Source organism: Anabrus simplex, chromosome 14 (assembly GCF_040414725.1).
Source record: "Anabrus simplex isolate iqAnaSimp1 chromosome 14, ASM4041472v1, whole genome shotgun sequence".
In the NCBI taxonomy this organism is placed as follows: domain Eukaryota; kingdom Metazoa; phylum Arthropoda; class Insecta; order Orthoptera; family Tettigoniidae; genus Anabrus; species Anabrus simplex.
The window spans coordinates 73,324,042-73,344,578 of NC_090278.1; the positions used below are offsets into that span (position 1 = coordinate 73,324,042).

At 36.5% G+C, this 20,537-nt stretch overlaps 1 protein-coding gene across 3 annotated transcripts in view; it reads right to left on the reverse strand.

The window, feature by feature from the left end:
- Nucleotides 1-20,537, reverse strand: part of Archease (protein archease) — a 95,822-nt gene that overhangs the window by 12,076 nt on the left and 63,209 nt on the right. The window contains exon 4 of one of the 3 annotated variants that reach the window (XM_067158115.2): nucleotides 12,614-16,055. The exons of the other annotated variants lie outside the window; for them this stretch is intronic. Within the exon in view, the coding sequence (XP_067014216.1) occupies nucleotides 15,876-16,055 (180 nt within the window). The 3' untranslated portion in view covers nucleotides 12,614-15,875. Of the gene's footprint in view, nucleotides 1-12,613; nucleotides 16,056-20,537 lie in introns of those variants that run through there. 3 annotated transcript variants of the gene reach the window in all.

Genomic DNA, 20,537 nt, shown 5'->3' on the forward strand with positions numbered 1-20,537 from the left:
TGAATAATACACTATATCCCCTACACATGAAAGTGTCCCAAGAACTACCATGCAGCTATTGGGATCATTTCCAGTACATCACAAAGGAGAAAATAGATAATTTGGCCATAAAAAAGCAGAATACCTTAAAAACAAAAAACAGAGACTTTAAAACGGACACAGAGAACAAAACACATCACTCACTTCACAAAAACAGACAACTCAACCCAACCCAAAAGAGATAAAATGCATCAATTTTATCCACCTGTGAAAAACCTTACGAACACTACATTCAGCGAAGCAGAAAATGAAATATTAAGCAAAGGACCTAAACATAATTGGGGCAACACCTCAATATTACAGAACATCACAACCACTGTAACAGAACAGAATTAGCTATACAAAGAATTCCACATGATATTATACGAGAAGAAGTCAGGCAAGATATTGCAAAAAAAACTACCACAATACGTCAGCAAAGTAAAAGATAGCATCTCTAATAATAAAGCAAACAAAACGCACATAAATAGTCTTAAGAACAAAGTCAGGCAAGATGATCTCCATATAACAAAGGCTGACAAAGGAAATACAACAGTAGTTATTAACAAGGATGAATACATTCAAAAAACAAAAGAATGTTTCAACAATGATACGTTTCGTATTATACGCAAGGATCCCACTAACACAATACAAAGAAACATAAAAAACTTACTCAAAATCACACGTTTTTTGCTAACCGAAACAGAAGCAAATAATCTAATAACAATGAACCCCACAGCTACCGAATGCAAAAGCTCTTCCTAAAATTCATAAAGAAAACACACCGATGAGAACCATAATAAATTACAGATCTATTCCTACATACAAGCTTTCTAAATATATTCAAAAATTACTTAATAACCATTATTTTTTTCAAGCTAATAAAAGCATACGTAATTCAATAGACTTCTGTGATAAAACAAAAGATTTACAGTTAGAACAATACCACTTCATAGCCTCTTACGATATAACTAATATGTATCCAAATATCCCTACTAAAAAAACTTTAAATATAATTACAACCAATCTCAAAACTTAACAGCAGATTAAGTACCTTTGAAATTGAAGAATTCATGACGTTACTCGAATTTGCAGTAAATAACAACTATTTTAGGTTTCATGATACAATTTTTCAGCAAGCAGGTTTAACGATGGGGTCTTCCGCGTCCGGCATACTAGCAGAAATTTACATAGATCACTTAGAATACACTTCACTTTGCAAAATAGACGGAATTCTTTTGTGGTGTAGATTTGTTGATGACGTATTCGTCGTCATCGACAACAGAACAACTAACGATAACACTGTATTGAACAAAATAAATGCCATAGACAAACATATACAATTTACTAAAGAATCAGAGAATAACTGTAAGCTATACTATCTTGATCTGACGATTACTAGGCACGAAAAACACCTGACCTTCAAAATTTACCGCAAACCTACTCATACAATAAACACTATAAAAACGGACTCCATTCACCCTAATTCCCATAAAAAAAGCTGCATACCATAGCATGATTCATAGAGCATTTAGAGTACCGTTATCTAAAACAGACCTTAACGAAGAGCTACAACTAATTCATGAAATAGCCAGAAAAAATGGTTATAAAAAAGAAATGGTTAATTCCATTATTCGAAAGATCAAATCCCGACCCAAAACTACACTGGTGAAACTAGATCAACGCAAGAAAGATTATGCAACTTTCACTTTTAATAACACGAGTATATATTCTCTAACTAATATCTTTAAAAAGCATAATCTTAAAATAGCTTTCAGAACTACACATAATAGTAGGCACAGCATACATAACACCAAGATAGTTGACAGTAATAATAAATATCTTCAGTCAGGAGTTTATCGAATTAGTTGTAATAACTGCTTTACAAGTTACATAGGGCGTAGTGGTAGAAATGTTATCATCAGATATAATGAACATGTCAATGCCATCAAGCATAATCATTTTTCTGCAATAGGTCAGCACATGCACGAGTACAAGCATAAATTCACGGATATAGATAATGATTTGAAAATATTAAATACAAATCCTAAAGGTCCTTTTTGCTTAATATAAACGAAGAACTGTACATAACATTCGATCAATATACAAACCCCAATTACAATATTAATGAAATAACTGAGAATACTAATATTTCATTTAATAAGATTATTCCCATCATTAAGAATGATTACCTCAGATTAGTCAACAAACAACGTCATACGCAAGCTATAGCGCAGACAGCGGACATACATGGCTCCGCCCGTACACACGCCAAAGCTTCGCCCACTCACCCCTCCAAACCCCTCACAACAGGCGGCACTAACCCCAGAAGTACGAGATACAATACACGACAGACAGCTAAGCAGCATACATCTCAACCACTCCACAATAGTAAGTAGATTATTTCAGAACTCATACAATAGTACGCAACTTATATTCAAAATTTCTAATTCGTTTATTTCAACTTACAGACATTTATTAACGCCAACATCATAAGAAAGGAAAGGGCCACCAACAATTACGAACTTGTCATTTATATTGAACAATTTCTAGAACATCAGCCAAGTCAAACAAGCCAGGTTCAAGTCACGAAAACAAAATTAGAAGATAAAGTGGTTGAGTTTTACACAAAGTGTATCAGCTAAGGCCTATGCAAATTCAGACTTTTAACTCGCATGTTCATCAGACTTTTTTAAAACAACATAAGAATGTGCTGTCACTTGTTAATTTAAACTACAAACAGACACTTGCGTCTAAGCATACCTTGCAATGTTTTAAATACTTTAATGTGTTTATATGTTTGTATAATGGGCAAATTTCACATTATTTCAATGTAATACGTAACGCAAAACAACGCAAGATTTATGTTATCAACTGTTTTAGACTTTCAAAAGAGCATTTAAGTTCGTTCAACCATGTTAGCTAATATTTTAATGTAGATAAGTAATATATTTTATTGAGCCATTAGCATACTTACACTTGACTGGCGTATTTTACTGCTAATTTAATACTGTAATATTCACAAATATCAACAAAGATCGCCTCATATATGACTAAACATTTATAAGAATGGAACTTGTTTTAACTGAAATGGCAAAAGCCTATGGTAAATTATTCTTACATTATGCATTAGAAAGAAAAGACGAATACATTTTATTATAATTACAGGTGTATATTGGGTCATTATATTATGTAATAAGAGTATTTAACTTGTCATAATTTTAGCTATATTGTAACATTGGAACTCTTAACAAAAGTGTCATCAAAATAATGTTGTTAAATTTCAGAATATGTCAAAGCTTTTAGGAATGAAGCATAATACAAAATGAAATATGATTCTAATATAGCTGAGGATGACCTTCTAAGAGGTCGAAACCGGTTCTATTATACATGTGATATTCCATCATACATGTGATGATAAATAAGTATTGATTAGGTGGAACCTTTTGTTCTTTTTATGATATAAAACAAAAATAACCGAACACAGATACGATCACTTGAAATTTCCAACACAAAGCATGTTAATAATACTTGGAGAAAAGCTACAGCAATTATATGACCAAAAGTAAGTTTTTATATATTTGTGTGTGTCAATGAAAAGGCATTTATATGACCAATAAAAACCACATCATCATGTTCACAGAAGGTAGAAATGTGTGTAATTTATAAAAGTAAAAATTTATAAAAGTAAATGAAAATGAAAATCCACAGCGTGTTTCAAGTCATTTGACCGGGTCAGGGATGGAATGAATGAAGCCCCCATCTAGCGGCGAGGATAGGAAATGTGCTGGCTGCCGAAGCCTGTCGCACTCCTCTGGGGCAATGATAAATGACTGACAGAAATGAAATGTGAATGGAGTGTTGGTGGAATGAAGGATGACAGGAAAAACCAGAGTACCTGGAGAAAAACCTGTCCCGCCTCTGCTTTGTCCAGCACAAATCTCACATGGAGTGACCGGGATTTGAACCACGGTATCCAGCGGTGAGAGGCCAAGTGTCAATGCCAATATCCTGTATAGGTTCCATGTGCCATTCATTGCTACAATAGTTTCTGTATGAGTTAAGAAGTGGCAGCATGTTCTAACTCCAAGCCCATTGGCCTTGGTTGGGTATAAGTGCCCCCCTCATCACTACCCAGACCAAAGGTACGTTATAAGCAACTATACTGTAAATTCACAACTATTTTGAGGTATAGTGCAAACAGGATCACATGAACTTACAAACATAGCATTGTATGTTTTAATGCAGTACTTCTTTTATTGTATGTCGTAGGTAATCTGCAAATGTCGATTCAAATGCAGTTCTCTATTACTCGATTGGAAACTCAAGCTCTCTGAAGATTATTACCCTCTGCAAGATGAAAGTTGCTCCAGTGCAGCTGCGCCGTCATGGGAGTTACCAGAATCCAGCTGCTGACAGTCACAGACAAAGAACTGTGCATTATACTGTCCCAAGTGAAGGGATTCATATTTGTAAAACAACGTTCCAAAATATTTTTTCTGTTGGTCACATAAGGTTGCAGACGTTGCAGAGCATTTCGATGATGATGATGATGATGCTTGTTGTTTAAAGTGGTCTAACATCTAGGTCATCGACCCTAATGGTACGAAATGAGACGAAATGGAATGACAAATTAAAAGTCTAAAAAGCCTCCACTGATCAGAATTCAATACATGAGGATGAAGAATGAATGGATGGATATGAATTTAAAACAATCAGAGGATCTGATGTGCAATGTCTCGCATACACAGAAATTGAAGTGAAATAATAGTATTACTGACCAAGGGATGTGTCTATAGCACAATACTGGATCGATGATGCTTTTAGTCCAAAGGGGTCCAAAATCGAAGTCATCGGCCCCTCATAATGGTACTTATCGCTAGGAAAGTAAAACCATGGTATTTGTCATGCTGCAGTACTAATCAAAAGTAGCGTAGACTCGCAGTATTCCACACATTATGGTACTACTCACAGATAATGAAATTTGCACAAGTAACACAGTCCTATGAGGTTTCGCACATTGCGGCGCCATTTACAGGCAACGCAAACCTATGGTGTCCATCAAGTAAGTGTACTAACCACAGGGACTTGAGCTATCCCTTGGTGTTCCTCATATAGTGGGCACTAATCATAGGCAAGCCAGAACCATGGTGTCGCTCATCCCATGGTATCGCTCATATAGTGCTACCAATCACAGGTACTGTAAAAGCCAGCAACGTACTATTTTGCTACTAATCACAAACCTATTTGGTACTGAACATAGTGGTACTACACGCAATTAAAAGCGACCCATGATGTTCCCCGCATGATGGTAGTAATCACAAGTAGTTTCATGGTTGAAATACAATCATCCCTTGGTCGCCCCTCTTAGTCGCCTCTTACGACAGGCAGGGGATACCGTGGGTGTATTCCTCGACTGAGTCCCTCACCCACAGGGGGTTGTGTGTTTGGTCCGCGAGAGGTATTTTATTTCCCTCAAGTCCGCTGGCAAGCCGGTTAGGAACCCCCTATCCGCCACCTGGGACGCGCCACGTGGGAGTATCACCTCTCCCGCCGCAACGCCAGCGTAGTAGATTCGTTCGCAGAGCATTTTAAAATGAGGTGAATGTGTTTATGAATGCAAGAAAGCAGGAAGGTCCTAGTACAGAGCTACAATCTAGGCATACACATTTCAGATTCTGATGGGGTGATGTGTTTATGGGATGAAAGTGTTATATCTTGCATTTTGAAGCTGATGAACAATGGTGATATTATTAAGAGAAGAAAACTTATAATATGGTCAGACAACTGCGCAGGGCAGAATAAAAATCGTGTCACGATTTTTTCTCATGGTTTTCTTCCTAGAGCATGATCATTTTGACGAGATCTATCGCAAGTTCGTCAGCTTTCTTAGCTGTGACGACGATTTTGGATTGATCGAAAAGAGGAAGAGTGTTTCGAAGGCATACACTCCAGACGATTTGCATGCAATTGTAACGACTGCTCGACCTTCTAATCCATTCACTATTATAGCGATGGAAGCAGGCAACTTCTATTAGATGTGAAACATGCTACAGACTCAGTTATAAGTACTGCGAAGTGCAAGATATCAAAATTGAGCAAACGTTTTACTAAGAAAACATTCGAGGAAGCTGAGGACTGGAAGGAAGTACACATTGTGTAACATGGAAAGAGCCCTTCTGATGTAAGAACCACTTATCTCCATAGTTTGTCTCCCAGGAGTCTACCTCCAGCAAAGAAGAAAGATCTCCTTAATATGCTGCCATATAATCCTTTTCTTGCAGTCATTTTATGAACAGTTATGCTCTGTGTAACAGTGCTGTTAAGTTAGTATTCATTTGTAGTGTTCTGTTCAGTTTATATTATGGAAAGAAAGGATATTTTTGTTTATTGTTCAAAATAATGTCTTATGGCACTTAGAACTCTCATAATGAAAAGTGAAAGGGAGTTGGGGCCTTAACTTTTGTGAGAGTACAATTTGTTTCGTATAACTTACCCTAATATGAAGTATCATATATTTCCTTCAAGTTATGATTAAATAAATAAAATCAAAACTGTACTTAAATGCTAAGGTTTTTTCTCTCCGCTCTAAAATTTTCTAAAAGGCACTTGGATCCTTCAAAATTTCCACTCCTCAAATATATGATCACTACAAAACTATTGATATTGAGTTTGGAATTCAGATGAAATCTATTTTAAAACTGATTACCTCCTATTCCAATGAGAACTGTTTATTAATACTAAAAAGACGCAAGCTAATGTAATAGAGTAACAAAGGCAACTAAATATCTTGAACAAGAAGTTATTGCCTTCACTTTCAGAAGTCTGTAAAAATTCTTAGATTATCATAAGTGACACTACACTGGAATAAGCACATAAAAAGCATCTGTAGGAAAATTCACTTGTCACTTCACCTCTCAAAACTCACCAATCACTTATTCCACTGAGCATGAAAATTAAACTTATCCAGAAGCTCACATTTCCATACTGTAATGATAGATGCCACCATGGAACAAACACTGAAATTACAATAATAATAATAATAATAATAATAATAATAATAATAATAATAATAATAATAATAATAATGTTATTTGTTTTACGTCCCACTAACTACTTTTTAAGGTCTTCGGAGACGCCGGGGTGCCGGAATTTAGTCCCGCAGGAGTTCTTTTATGTGCCAGTAAATCTACCGACACGGGGCTGTCGTATTTGAGCACCTTCAAATACCACCGGACTGAGCCAGGATCGAACCTGCCAAGTTGGGGTTAGAAGGCCAGCGCCTTAACCGTCTGAGCCACTCAGCCCGGCACTGAAATTAAAGAGGGCAATGAACTCGTGCATTAGTTTTATATTTTCAATTAAATTTTCACTCATATCTCCCCCCTAGTATACAATACTCTCCTGATTAAAACTCGATGAACTATGATATCTTCACATTGCAACTCTCGTATTTCATCACTTGAATGAATCTAAACCCAGTATTAATCCGCAAAGTTTTATTTACTTTCCTCCTCTCATGAACATAAACTCTCAATTCCTGTGCATCGCTCATCATCACTTATTGCAAGTAATGAAAATCATTTTATTTTCCGTATTGAAAGAATCTCAATAATAATAATATAAAAGAATTTATTGGACTCCAACCTATTCAATACATTACTGGATGTTATTATCATCATCACTTAACCGCTCCTTTCAAGTGTCTGGTGCAAGGATATGGAATTACCTTCCTGTCAGTGTTACTAATAGCATCTCTTTAGCTTCTTTCAAGCGATCTTGCCGAGATTACTTCTTAAATGTATAACCAGCTTGTGTGAATGCCAGTATATATGGAAGAATGAATGAAGTTAGGATTTTTATTTTATTATTTCATTATTCTGGTTTTTGAACTTCATTTTAGATATTATGTGGTTAAGTATAAGAGAGACGTAAGCCTTACAATCGCCACAGATGGAGGCAATAAATAATAAAATATATAAATACATTTTATAAGAGAACAGGTTAAAAATACATCATAGAAATCCTGCGCTCTCGTGATAACTCATCTTCTGTCCTCACCAAGGAAAGCTGCAATTGTTAACTCTGATGCATGCTCTATCTGTGTATACTAATCTGGAAATCTTTCTTCTTCATCTACATACATTATCATTATAGACTGTTATGCCTTTCAGCGTTCCAGTCTGCAAGCCTCTGTGAATTTACTAAACGTCGCCACAATCCTCTATTAGCAACTAGAGCTGTGGCCTCATTTAGTTCTACACCTCTTATCTTTAAATTGTTAGAAACAGAGTCTAACCATCATCGTCTTGGTCTCCCTCTACTTCTGTTACTCTCCATAACAGAGTACATTATTCTCCTAGGTAACCTATTTCCTCCATTCGCCTCACATGACCCCAACACCGAAGCCAGTTTATATGCACAGCTTCATCCATCGAGTTCATTCCTAAATTAGCCTTTATCTCCTCATTCTGAGTGCCCTCCTGCCATTGTTCCCACCTGTTTGTAACAGTAATCATTCTGCTACTTTCATGTCTGTTACTTCTAACTTATGAATAAGATATCCCGAGTCCACCCAGCTTTCGCTCCCGTAAAGCAAAGCTGGTCTGAAAACAGACCGATGTAAAGATAGCTTTGTCTGGGAGCTGATTTCCTTCTTACAGAATGCTGTTGATCGCAACTGCAAGCTCACTGCATTAGCTTTAATACACCTTGATTCAATCTCGCTTACTATATTACATCCTGGAAGAACACACAGCCTAAACACTTGAAAGTATCGACCTGTTCTAGCTTTGTATCACCAATCTGACATTCAATTCAATTCTGTTGAACTTCTTACCTACTGACATCAATTTAGTCTTCGAAAGGCTAATTTTCATACCAAACTCATTGCACCTATTTCCAAGTTCCAAGATATTTGACTGCAGGCTTTCGGGACAGTCTGCCATTAAGACCAAGTCGTCAGCATAGGCCAGACTGCTTACTACATTTCCACCTAACTGAATCCCTCCCTGCCATTTTATACCTTTCAGCAGATGATCCATGTAAACTACAAACAGCAAAGGTGAAAGTTTACAGCCTTGTCCAACCCCTGTATGCACCCTGAAACAAGAACTCATTCTAACATCATTTCTCACTGAAGCCCAATTGTTAACATAAATGCCTTTGATTGATTTTAATAATCTACCTTTAAATCCATAGTCCTCCAGTATGGCGAACATCTTTTTCCTCCAGTATGGCGAACATCTTTTCCCTCGGTACCCTGTCAAATGCTTTCTCGATCTACGAAACAAAAACACAACTACGTATTCCTCTCGTAGCATTTTTCAATTACCTGCCGCATACTGAAAATCTGATCCTGACAGCTCCTCTGTGGTCTGAAACCTTACTGGTTTTCATCCAACTTCCTCTCAACCACTGATCGCACCCTCCCAAGATGCCAGTGAATACTTCGCCTGGTATACTAATCAATGAGATACCTCAATAGTTGTTGCAATCCTTCCTGTTCCCTTGCTTATAGATAGGTGCAATTACTACTTTTGTCCAATCTGAAGGCACCTTACCAATACTCCATGCTAATCTTACTACTCTATGAAGCCATTTCATCCCCGCCTTCCCACTATACTTAACCATTTCAGGTCTAATTTCATCTATTCCTGCTGCTTTATGAAAATGGAGTTTATTTACCATCCTTTCTACTTCCTCAAGCATAATTTCACCAACATCATTTTCCTTCTCCCCATGAGCTTGGCTGTTCGCAATACCACCAGAAAGATTTCCTTTTACGTTGAGATGTTCAAAATATTCCCTCCACCTCTCCAGTGATTTCCTGGGATCTATTATTAGTTCACCTGAATTACTAAAAACACTGTTCATTTCCTTTTTCCCTCCCTTCCTAAGATTATGTATTACTGTCCAGAAAGGTTTCCCTGCTGCTTGACCTAGCCCTTCCAGGTTATTACCAAAATCCTCCCACAACTTCTTTTTGCATTCAACAACTATTTGTTTCGCTCTGTTTCTTTCATCTACGTACAAATCCCTGTCAGCCTCAGCCCTTGTTTGGAGCCATTTCTGATAAGCCTTCTTTTTACGTTTACATGCTGCTCTCACTTCATCATTCCCCCAAGACGTTTGCCTTTCCCCATCTTTACGATAACTAGCTCAGAAAGAAAAAGAATGATGATGATGATGATGATGATGATGATGATGATGATGATGATGCTTGTTGTTTTAAGAGGCCTAACATCGAAGGTCATCGGCCAAAGAAAGATAATAGAAGCTTTTGAAATGTGGTGTTACAGAAGAATGCTGAAGGTGAGATGGATAGATCGAATCACGAATGAAGAGATACTGAATTGAATTGGTGAGAGGAGATCCGATTTAGCTAAATTTGACGAGAAGAAGAGATAGAATGATAGGACACATCTTAGAGACACCCAGGACTTGTTCAGTTGGTTTTTGAAGGAAGTGTAGGTGGTAAGAACGGTAGGGGTAGACCAAGGTATGAATATGACAAGCAGATTAGAGCAGATGTAGGATGCAACAGTTACGTAGAAATGAAAAGGTTAGCACAGGATAGGGTGGCATGGAAGGCTGCATCAAAACAGTCTATGGACTGATGACTCAAACAACAACACACCCCTAGCCTCCCATGTGTAGCGGTGAATAGCCTTATGCTTGAAGAATGTATTCGTAACTGCTAGATCCAGGCTAGCACATTAGTCCAATTAACACTCCCCATTTCCATTAGCTTCCATATCTTCCCCACATTTACCAATCACCCTTTCGTATCCTTCAGTTCTATTTCCAATCTCGCATTGAAATCGCCCATTAGCACTATTCTATCCTTGCTGTTGACTCTGACCACGATGTCACTCAAAGCTTGATAAACTTAACCATCTTTTAATTTTATTATGTATTGACTTGTCTAAATCTTTTTAAAATAGTTTATGTTGGGTGCACCTTGTCAATTCACTTTTAATGACTGAAAATTATTTATTCTAGTATACATGTTTCAGGAAAAGAATGCATTCCCTTCATCATTGAAGTCAAATCATGGAATCTGATTCCGACAAATGTGATACAATTTTCGCCCTTTCTTCCATGAATATTTTTGTAATGATAGCCACTGTTTTCTGTTTCCTGATTCCTTGATTTGACTTCACTGATGAAGGGAATACATATTGTTCCTAAAACATGTATGATAGAATAAATAATTTTCAATCATTAAAAGTGTGTTAGAAGTGTATTGACAAGGTGGACCGAACAAACTATTTTAAATAGTTTCTTTAATCGATTCAGAAAACATTTTGCAAAACAAAGGCTCCACGTGATTGGTAAAATTTACAGGCAGGTTATGTTCTATGATAAATGATGTAAATAAAGGCTCGGCATTCATCACAGGATTTATATCTTGGTTTTTACATGAAAAGTTATATCCCTGGTTTCTTTCTACACACTGGACACTTTCCTATGTTTTTATTGTTTGCACATGTTTGAGTATACTGCACTTCCTGCCATGCCAACTGAAAAATCACACCTGCATACAGTACAGAATGTGAACGTTGGGCCCTTCCTGGACTCACTGAAACACAGAAAATCTTCCCTATAAAGCACTTTTAAACACTGCATCATCTTTCTTTTTTGACATATTGCCCAAAACAAATATTAAGACATACAACCAAAAAGCACTACTACGTGACATAACACAAGCACTTATGCAGGCCCTGCCCCGGGTAGACGTCTATGGTTTGCTACTTCTGAAGTTAGGTTACTCACAACTTCCCCTTCCTATTATTAAGCTATTTGACTGTATTACGGACCAAAGAGGAGCCTATGGCTGGCCACCATGCCCCGTACTGCCATCCGGTTGTGATTATTAGAACTACTCTTTACCAGTCATACTCAGGCATACAGTGATAGAACAAGAAAACACGTGGGAGTTTAAAATAATATGAAAATTACTGAAACTGCTCTGAAAATCAGGGGACCGGTCCCAGTGATCAGGAGATCAGGAAGAACGATGAAAAATCGAGAGAGTTGGCACGTCTGAATATGCATTTAAATTACCAATTAAAAATATTATACTCCTACAAAGTAGAAATATATCAAAACTTAAGGACAGAAAATAATAGGAAAGGATGCAAATATGACAAATTAAAGCTCTAATAATGTAATTAGATCTGTAAAGCTTAACGTACTAAAATTTATGTTTTCTTCATTTTTACACATAAAAATAATTTAAAGAATTTTTAAGTGACAAAATTTTGAAATGTTTAATTCTGAAGTGGCTAGAAGTATCCATTGAACTCAATCAATACTACTACAAATGCCCCATAAGTTTCAGGATTAAGTATCCTCACCCATGATTGATGAATATAAGAACCCTTCACAAGGAAAGATGGCAAAGTTGAAAAATCATCTGCCTACCTAGTCCACTCATAAGGGAACAGGACAAGGGGAATGCAGGAGCCACTGGAATTCTCAATGACAAAGTTGTATTTACACAAGAATTATGATACAGGGATATGAGGTGTTAGAAGTACACGTCTTTGTGTGAGCTGAAGTTCAACAAGGAAAGCAAAGACGACAGGCTAATTGTTTCGGAAGCATTATTTATTAATACAGTATTAACAGAACTCCTTTTTCCAGGCAAGAATGTGAAAAAGAAGTATTCAGACACATAATGGACAGTCTTATTTCTTTACAGAACTTCACAAGGTGCATATAAATCATAAAATCAGATGTCCCATGATTGTCCATGTACTAGGATAGGGAAGAAAGATAAAATAATTGCAATAATAGAAGTATTTCTATCAATTCTAATGGTGCTGGATAACAGTCTAGTAATACGACATAAAAAGCTTGGCCTGATTTGTAGTATAAGTAGCATATTTTCTTACATTAATAAAATAACTAGAAGCGATTTGAAACAATTTTTAGATTAATAGGTGAACTGAACTGTGCAACTAGTGACTAAGGCATAACATACAATACACGTATTTATATATACATGAAAGGAAAATAGACTTCTTCTGCAAAACATTATAGCCGAAGCCAACTGAAGAGTGAACTGTCTGGGTTGGACCATACAGATTTCAATGAAACTGAACAGAATGATTAATTAACTTACCCTAAATTAAATGGTAATAACCATTTTTGCCATAAAATCAACAGTGGTTATTATTAATTGCCAAAAAATAGCTGGGAGGTTCGCAACAGTTAGCCGATGGCGTAGAATAACATTTGTATACGCTGTAGATATATACCAATAGTTCTGTTTGAAAGTTACATAAAATGTTTCACACAGAGAAGGAGATTTTGACATCACGAACAGAATTTCACGCTTTACAAACCTATTTTACTTACACACGCACACAGTAAATGAATATACCAAAACACTACAGCTTTAATACTCCCATACCATTACAATGGAAACAAATATTATGTAGTATGAAATCTACATACTATTAATATAAACTTTTGTTAGCATTAACAAGGAAACAGCGGATTCCTGTCCTGAATGAAGTCATTCCGCCATGCTACGGACGGCCTTATGTAACACCAGAAGGTGTACAGCAATGTTCTGATCATTCTACCAAGTTTCACTGCAATCAATCTGGCCCAACCCAAACAGTTCCCTTGTGAGTGGTCTTATTATGAAAGGTATGCATTTGGAATACTTAATTTACTTATTCCAATGTTGCTAATGTTGTATTCTATACAAGTCTTCTCATACCTGGTTTATCATTAAGTATAAAATAAGGAACCTATAAATAAACTATAAAAATCACATACAATACAGTAGAGGTAAAAATAACAAGAAATATATTCAGAAAATCAGAAAATTTGCGACGTCTACATTTCATTTGCTGCCTGTTTAGTAAAATCAGTTATCTGCCTATACTGTACATGTTGAACTGCATTTTATAACATTATGTCCACACACAAAAAAAAAAAGTTCATAGAAACTCACACTTCAAGTCTCAAAATAAAGATTTCTAATATAGTAGTTTAGAAACTGTCCTAACCATGTTAATACATCATAATTACTAACATAATTACAATTCATTCAGTAAGCATAAACATATTGTTCTGCTGACAATAATAATTTATTCTAGTAATGATGCCATCTTCAGGACACTTACCTGCTACTATGTATATGAACTTTATAAATAGGTAATGTTAAGTTACAAAGAAAAACCTGATTATCAAAAGATGATATAACTAAAACCTCAGTATCCCAAAAGTATTTCACTGAATATGAATTGCTCGTGATATTGTGAGTGTATTTCACAGATCAACAAGTAATAGTCATAAGAAATGCCAAGCTTTTCATGGTACTTGTTCTCAGCCAATTAATGCTTTCTTTACAATACACCCTATCAATGAGACAGTCCAGTCCATGAATTACCTGGTTCTTGATATTCCTATTTCTAAAACTGTTTAAAACCAAAATAACAATGGTCATCTGATAAGGGCACTATCCATCATGTTTACTGGCACCTTTTCTGAAGAATGAAAATGGAACAGATATATGTGAATTTAGGGATTTTTTCATGGAATCAGATGAAAGGTGCATATATTGAAATTTAAGTTCTGTTTGTAAATAGTTCATACATTGTCTAAAAAAAGGTATGATCCCATTGCCTGTAAGTGAGGAAGGGTAAAAGTGCTGCCATTTTCCTCCTTCCCGTCCTTTTTACCACCAGTTCATGTGGATTTGGTCAAATTCCCTGATGCCTATTCTACGTGATAGAATGTACTCACTATTGCACATTTCTTTTTTGCTGTTTGTTTTAAAGTCACGCCGAATCAGATGTGTCTTACAGCAACGATAACATAAGACAAAGCTAGGACTGGAAACAAAGTGACTGTGGCCTTAATTAAGCTACAGCCCCAGCAATTTGCCTGGTGTGAAAATGGAAAAACATCTTCAGAGTTGCTGACAACTGGGCTCAAACCCACTATGTAGGTATGGATGTATGAGTACTCAGCCCAAAGGCTGGGTGGATCCTCAACAGCTCAGCGATCATAGATGGCTTAGGAATCACTGAGGAGGCACACTTGGGAAACGAGGAGTGAGGTAGTTTCCCATTGCTTTCCTCTCTCAGTCATAAGTTGCTATCATACCTCTTGAAATTTTTAGCTATTTTGCTTTAGTGTTTATTGTTAACATTTTCCTTCCCATTTAAGCTTTTAAAATGTTAATTAGTACAATTTGTTGTTCATTTTTCATTACACAATAACACTTTTTTTGAAAGCTGCAACATTAGTAAAAATTTGTAACAAATATAAGCTAGTATATCAATATTTCCTTAAAAACAAACATAATAACAATCCACACCCCACTGCAACTAAAAATGCCACAGAGTGTGAATTCTTCAAACCACCCAACCTGAATGTCATCAAACTCGCCAAAATACTGAACACTTGATTCTTTTCTACGTTACTAGTAGATTAATTCACGACTGGACAATTTCATAACCAAGGGGTGTAAAACTACTTTTTTCAGAAGTTAAGAAGCTGCTCTTTTATTATCCAAACCACCTTCTCACCTGCACATTATATGCATCGAAACCACACTAACTAGTACTAATCTGTAAATGGAGTCAAAATAAAGCTCATAGAACAATTACTGTGTATTGAGCTTAACAAGTCTCTCCAGATTATATTTTATATTTACTTCCCCATCTCAGTCATCAATAACAAAAAGCATGGTACATCTCAGATTAATGAAATTATAATTACCTATTACACAGCAGCAGAGTTTTAGAGCCAACACGTAGAGAGCTTTACTTCAAACACTGTTGCATCATAGAGGCAGGCCATGACTAGAATATTCCTCAGTGCTGATTTTAGATGTCGATGATGACAAACACCTCACATCTGCCCTCATTCTCATGCACCTGCATGTTTGAGTAAGTGATGGCCTTTACTTCTGAACCCTGCGGGTGTTTGGCGAGATCAAATTCTTCGCCATAACATCGAGCTTTCATCTTAAAGTTTGCACGATCAAACTCTGTGATCTTAACTTTCTGGAAAGAAATTTTGGCTGTTATTGTCATCAAAGAGGTCCAGTGTTAAAAGAGAGGGACATACAAAAGGGTACAGGAAATATCTGAATTGTGCAGGTAATTTCTCCTTATCAATGTGAGGTTATAGTTCTAAAAGTATCCTTTTCACCATGAAAAAAATAATGAAATCTAAAGCAAGTACCCTAAATCTTAAATTTGTTTATATTTGTGATACCTATGACATCAGCCACTTACATTTTAGCATGTATAAATAATGATTTGTACTAACACTTAGAAGTCCAAGCCTGAGTATCAGTTGAGCAGTCATATTTAACTCTATAGTAATTCATATAAATGATGACGACCTGGGTTATGAGTGTGAACAACCTTTCAGTGAATATCCATCTCCTCCTATGCTGATTTGTGCCACCATCCGTAAGATGTACTTTGAAATAAAATTGGTCAGTAGATGTGGATGGAATGATATCTTGGGTGAAGAGAGGGGTACAAAAGGAACTAGTCTATACATGCAGAAGTTACACAAGACAATGAAATTTGCAAAGCCTTCCCAGTATTCCCCCACTGTTCACAATTTTTCAGTCTTCAGGTCTTGATTCTCACTACGTAAGAGGTAAAGATAATGTTCACCTTTTCAAGATCAAAACCTTCTACATGCTTAACTAATAGCTTAAAGTCAAACTTTGCAGTGTGTACCATATTATGTTACATGGTCTAATGACAGATCACCATAGTTTCAGCTATAATGATCCACCTGGTGTCATACTGTCCTTGCCTTCAGTAGTAGCAAAACTCCTGTTTCTTAAGTTTTCCAGTGTACTTGAAATTAATGCTTCTAACATAATTAAATAAATTTACATACACAGAATGTCTCAAAAATTACTTGAGTTGAATAATTATTTTTTTATTAAATCCTGCGTATTATCATTTCAAAGGATTGTTTCTTTTTGTTACAGTTTGTTTTACATCACACAGACAGGTCTTGTGGTGACGATGGGATGGGAAAGACCTAGGAATGGGAAGGAAGTGGCCGTGGACTTAATTAAGGTACAGCCTGGTGTGAAAACGGGAAACCACAGAAAACAATCTTCAGGGCTGCCAACAGTGAGGTTCGAACCCACTATCTCCCGGATGCAATCTCACAACTGCGCGCCCCTAACCGCACGCCCATCTCTCCTGATCAAAGTACTGGTACCAGTCTTTTCAGAAACCATAGTTAATCACCTTATTTGGATAGATGAAGCTTCCTTCAACTGAATGGATGTGTTAATCACCATAACAGTGTCCGTGGGAGTGACTCAAATCCTTATGTTGTAATACAACACACTTTAAAAGATCCTGGTGTAAATGAATGTGTAGATATTTAGAATGATGGGATTTTAACAACACTATAAAGGGAGCATCATACCTTGGATTGTTGTAAGATGTAGTTTTATCTGCCATACAAAGTAGTCCATTTTGTTTGAGGACATAAATTCATTCCATCAACAAGATGGGGCTCATCTGCATTACAGTTTGTGGGTACAATAGTTTTAGTGAAAGCAACAGATGAGACAATTTGCCACCAAGGTCATAAGATCTTGTGCCATAATGACTCTTCACTTTTGGGAATCATGAAAAATGTTTCTTCACAACAGCCTGTAGATTTAGAAGACTTGAGGAGTATCATTATGTAGAACTTCACAATTTCCATAACAAAAGACTCAAAGATCCAAAGTGTGGTAAAGAAAGAAGGGATTTATCAGAAGCAACAAAATTTAGAGCTCTACTCCCAGATACAAAGGTTTTCTGAGTGTGCCAGGAAAAGGAGGACAACTTTCTATGGTCATGTGGCAAGACTGTTTCCCAACAGAGTGGCCAACCACCAGTTCACCTTCTGGCCAAACAGGAAAGTCCATACTATCTGACTGATGGACACTAAGAAGAACATGACAGAAGTTTGAAGAAGAAAGGTATTCCCTGATCATAGGAAAGAAAGGACACCAGGAGAAAGAGCAACAATACTGGGCAAAGATCAAAGCCCAATGATTGAAAAAGTATGAACTCAAGTAGGCCCATTTGCAAGAAAACAAGATTGTGCTCTGCAACTGTGAATAGCTTACAACAATGTAAAAAGTGTACCTAAGTGAATGGAAGACATTTTGAGCAGCTTCTGAAAGCTTTAAAATATCAGCAATTATTAGTAATGATCCCTCCTCAGCCCATCCCAGCTAATTCTGGAGTTGCTAGAACCATCTAGGTTCATTTTGGTCTTGCCTGGGGGTTTAAGGTTGGATGCCTTTCTTGCTAGTGGTGGCCGTGGTGAGGATTATTGTGCTAATACAAAGTACAACTAGGCAACCACCCTCTATATAACACTAATCAGAGGAGAAAAATGGAAGGGATCAGTCACATCGAAAAATGAAGGTATCGGCAAAGAAAGACAAGGGCCACGAAGGACGTAAAAATTAAAGACTCCCTAGGCCACGTGAGCTCTAATACCGCCTGAGTTGGAAAAGAACAAGAGCTGACCAAGGGAAGTCTGATATGTTAGATTAAAGTGAGGAGTCTGGCACAAGCTGCCCTTCTTGACCCCAAGTGGTTTTTTAGATTAAAATCTCAACCTAAGATCAACCACGATTCCGACCTCAACCTTCTGGGCAAGAAGCCAGCAGCTAAGCCATTGAGCTTATCCACCTAACTTCTAGTACTAAAAATGGTAAAACTAATAAAAAAACAAGTAATGTAATTATTTTCACAAACAATAGTAAACAACAGTAAAGAAACTTCTGATACATCCTATGTATAGACATGCTCAACAATATCCTTCCTGTACATTTGGTCTTACACTGGTGCCTACCGTTGAAGTCCATTCACAAAGTTAACGTTTGTTTTGAGGAACCCTGAAGAATCCTGGCTGCCTGGCACATATTTTAACCTCGGGCAAAACAGGAAAGCGTGTTATACAGTAGGCCAGCCAAATCGCAATTCATATATTTTGAAAAATTTTAGAACAGTATTTACCTAACACTCTTCACACGAAGATATTTAACTTTAAATTTACAAGTTACAAAAACCGTTATTAAGAGAAGTAGTATCTCTATATTTACAAGGAAGCATTTCAAATAAAGAAATGTATACTGTATTAACATTAAAATAATTACAAAGTGGTAAAAGCGTGTTCGGTTCAACTGGAAGGGCGTAGGTTTGATTCCTCGTGAAGAAGTTGAAAAATTTAAGAAACAATATTTTCACTCTTGGAGCAGCATATGGCCCTGAGTTTCACTTAGTCCACACATAAAATGAGTACCAGGTTAATTTCTGGGAGCAAAGGCGACTGGATTTATGGCTAACAACTCTACTTCACTTAGCGCTGAGGTTACAAACAGTGCAAGTGTTTAACTTCCACTCTTCCAAGGGTGTTCTAGGCCTATAAGGAGATGGGTTTCTTTACTTTATATTAAAAACTATCTCTGCAAAACATCATTTAATTTGCTTTAAGTAAATAGGTTTAATGTATAATTCTGTTGAGACTACACTTCAATGTGATATCTGGGCCTATCTCTTGGAGCACAATCATTTGTATCCTTAGACACAACTATGATATGAAAACATGACATTCTTCAATGGACTAGAGTCAATTCCTTTGTTTACTTTTGATGTTCAACAAACATCATAACGTTCACATAAGTAAGATACGGAGTATTTATTGGAGTAATATGTTTAAGGATTTCTGCAAGATTGTAGAGAACTTTTTTTTTTTTTTTTTTTTTTTTTTTTTTTTTACCAATAACCAAAATACACTGGAATTTACACTGAATTTAACTGTTAATGTCTAATCACATTTCAGTACAGCAAATCTCTCTTCTTCTTACAAGCTCAATAAGGGTCAGAAATCAGAAGTATATCTTCACCAGTTCAGCAATTCCTTTCCTTTTCCTCAGTTATCTGGCCTTCCTCCTTATCCTTGACTTCCCACATCAAGAATAAAAGCCAGGTTGAGCGACTCGCACGGTTGAAGCGGTGGCCTTTTGACCACAACTTAGCAGATACGGTCCTTGCTCAGTCTGGTGGTATTTGAAGGTGCTCAAATACGGGAGACTCGTATCGGTAGATTTACTGTAATGTAAAAGAACTCCTGCGGCATAAAATACTGGCACCTTGGAGTCTCCGAAACTGTAAAAGTAGTTGGTGGGACAAAGCCAATAACATTATTATTATCATCAAGAATAAAGATCTGCCATAATGGCCCCTCACATATGAAAGCTGAAGCCCACCTTCATGGAAAGGAGAGATGATTTACATAAAATGAACTTCATTGTAAAGCCTGTATTGTCGTAAGTATACTTTGAAGGTTGAGTCAAATGTTCCACCTTTACAATACCAAGATTCTTTATTATCTAATTATTTACAAATCATTTTTAAAAATATGACGGGACATGTTTCGTCTAACTTGTAGACATCATCAGCCACAAGAGTCTTTAAGTGAAAGCAACAAGGACAAAG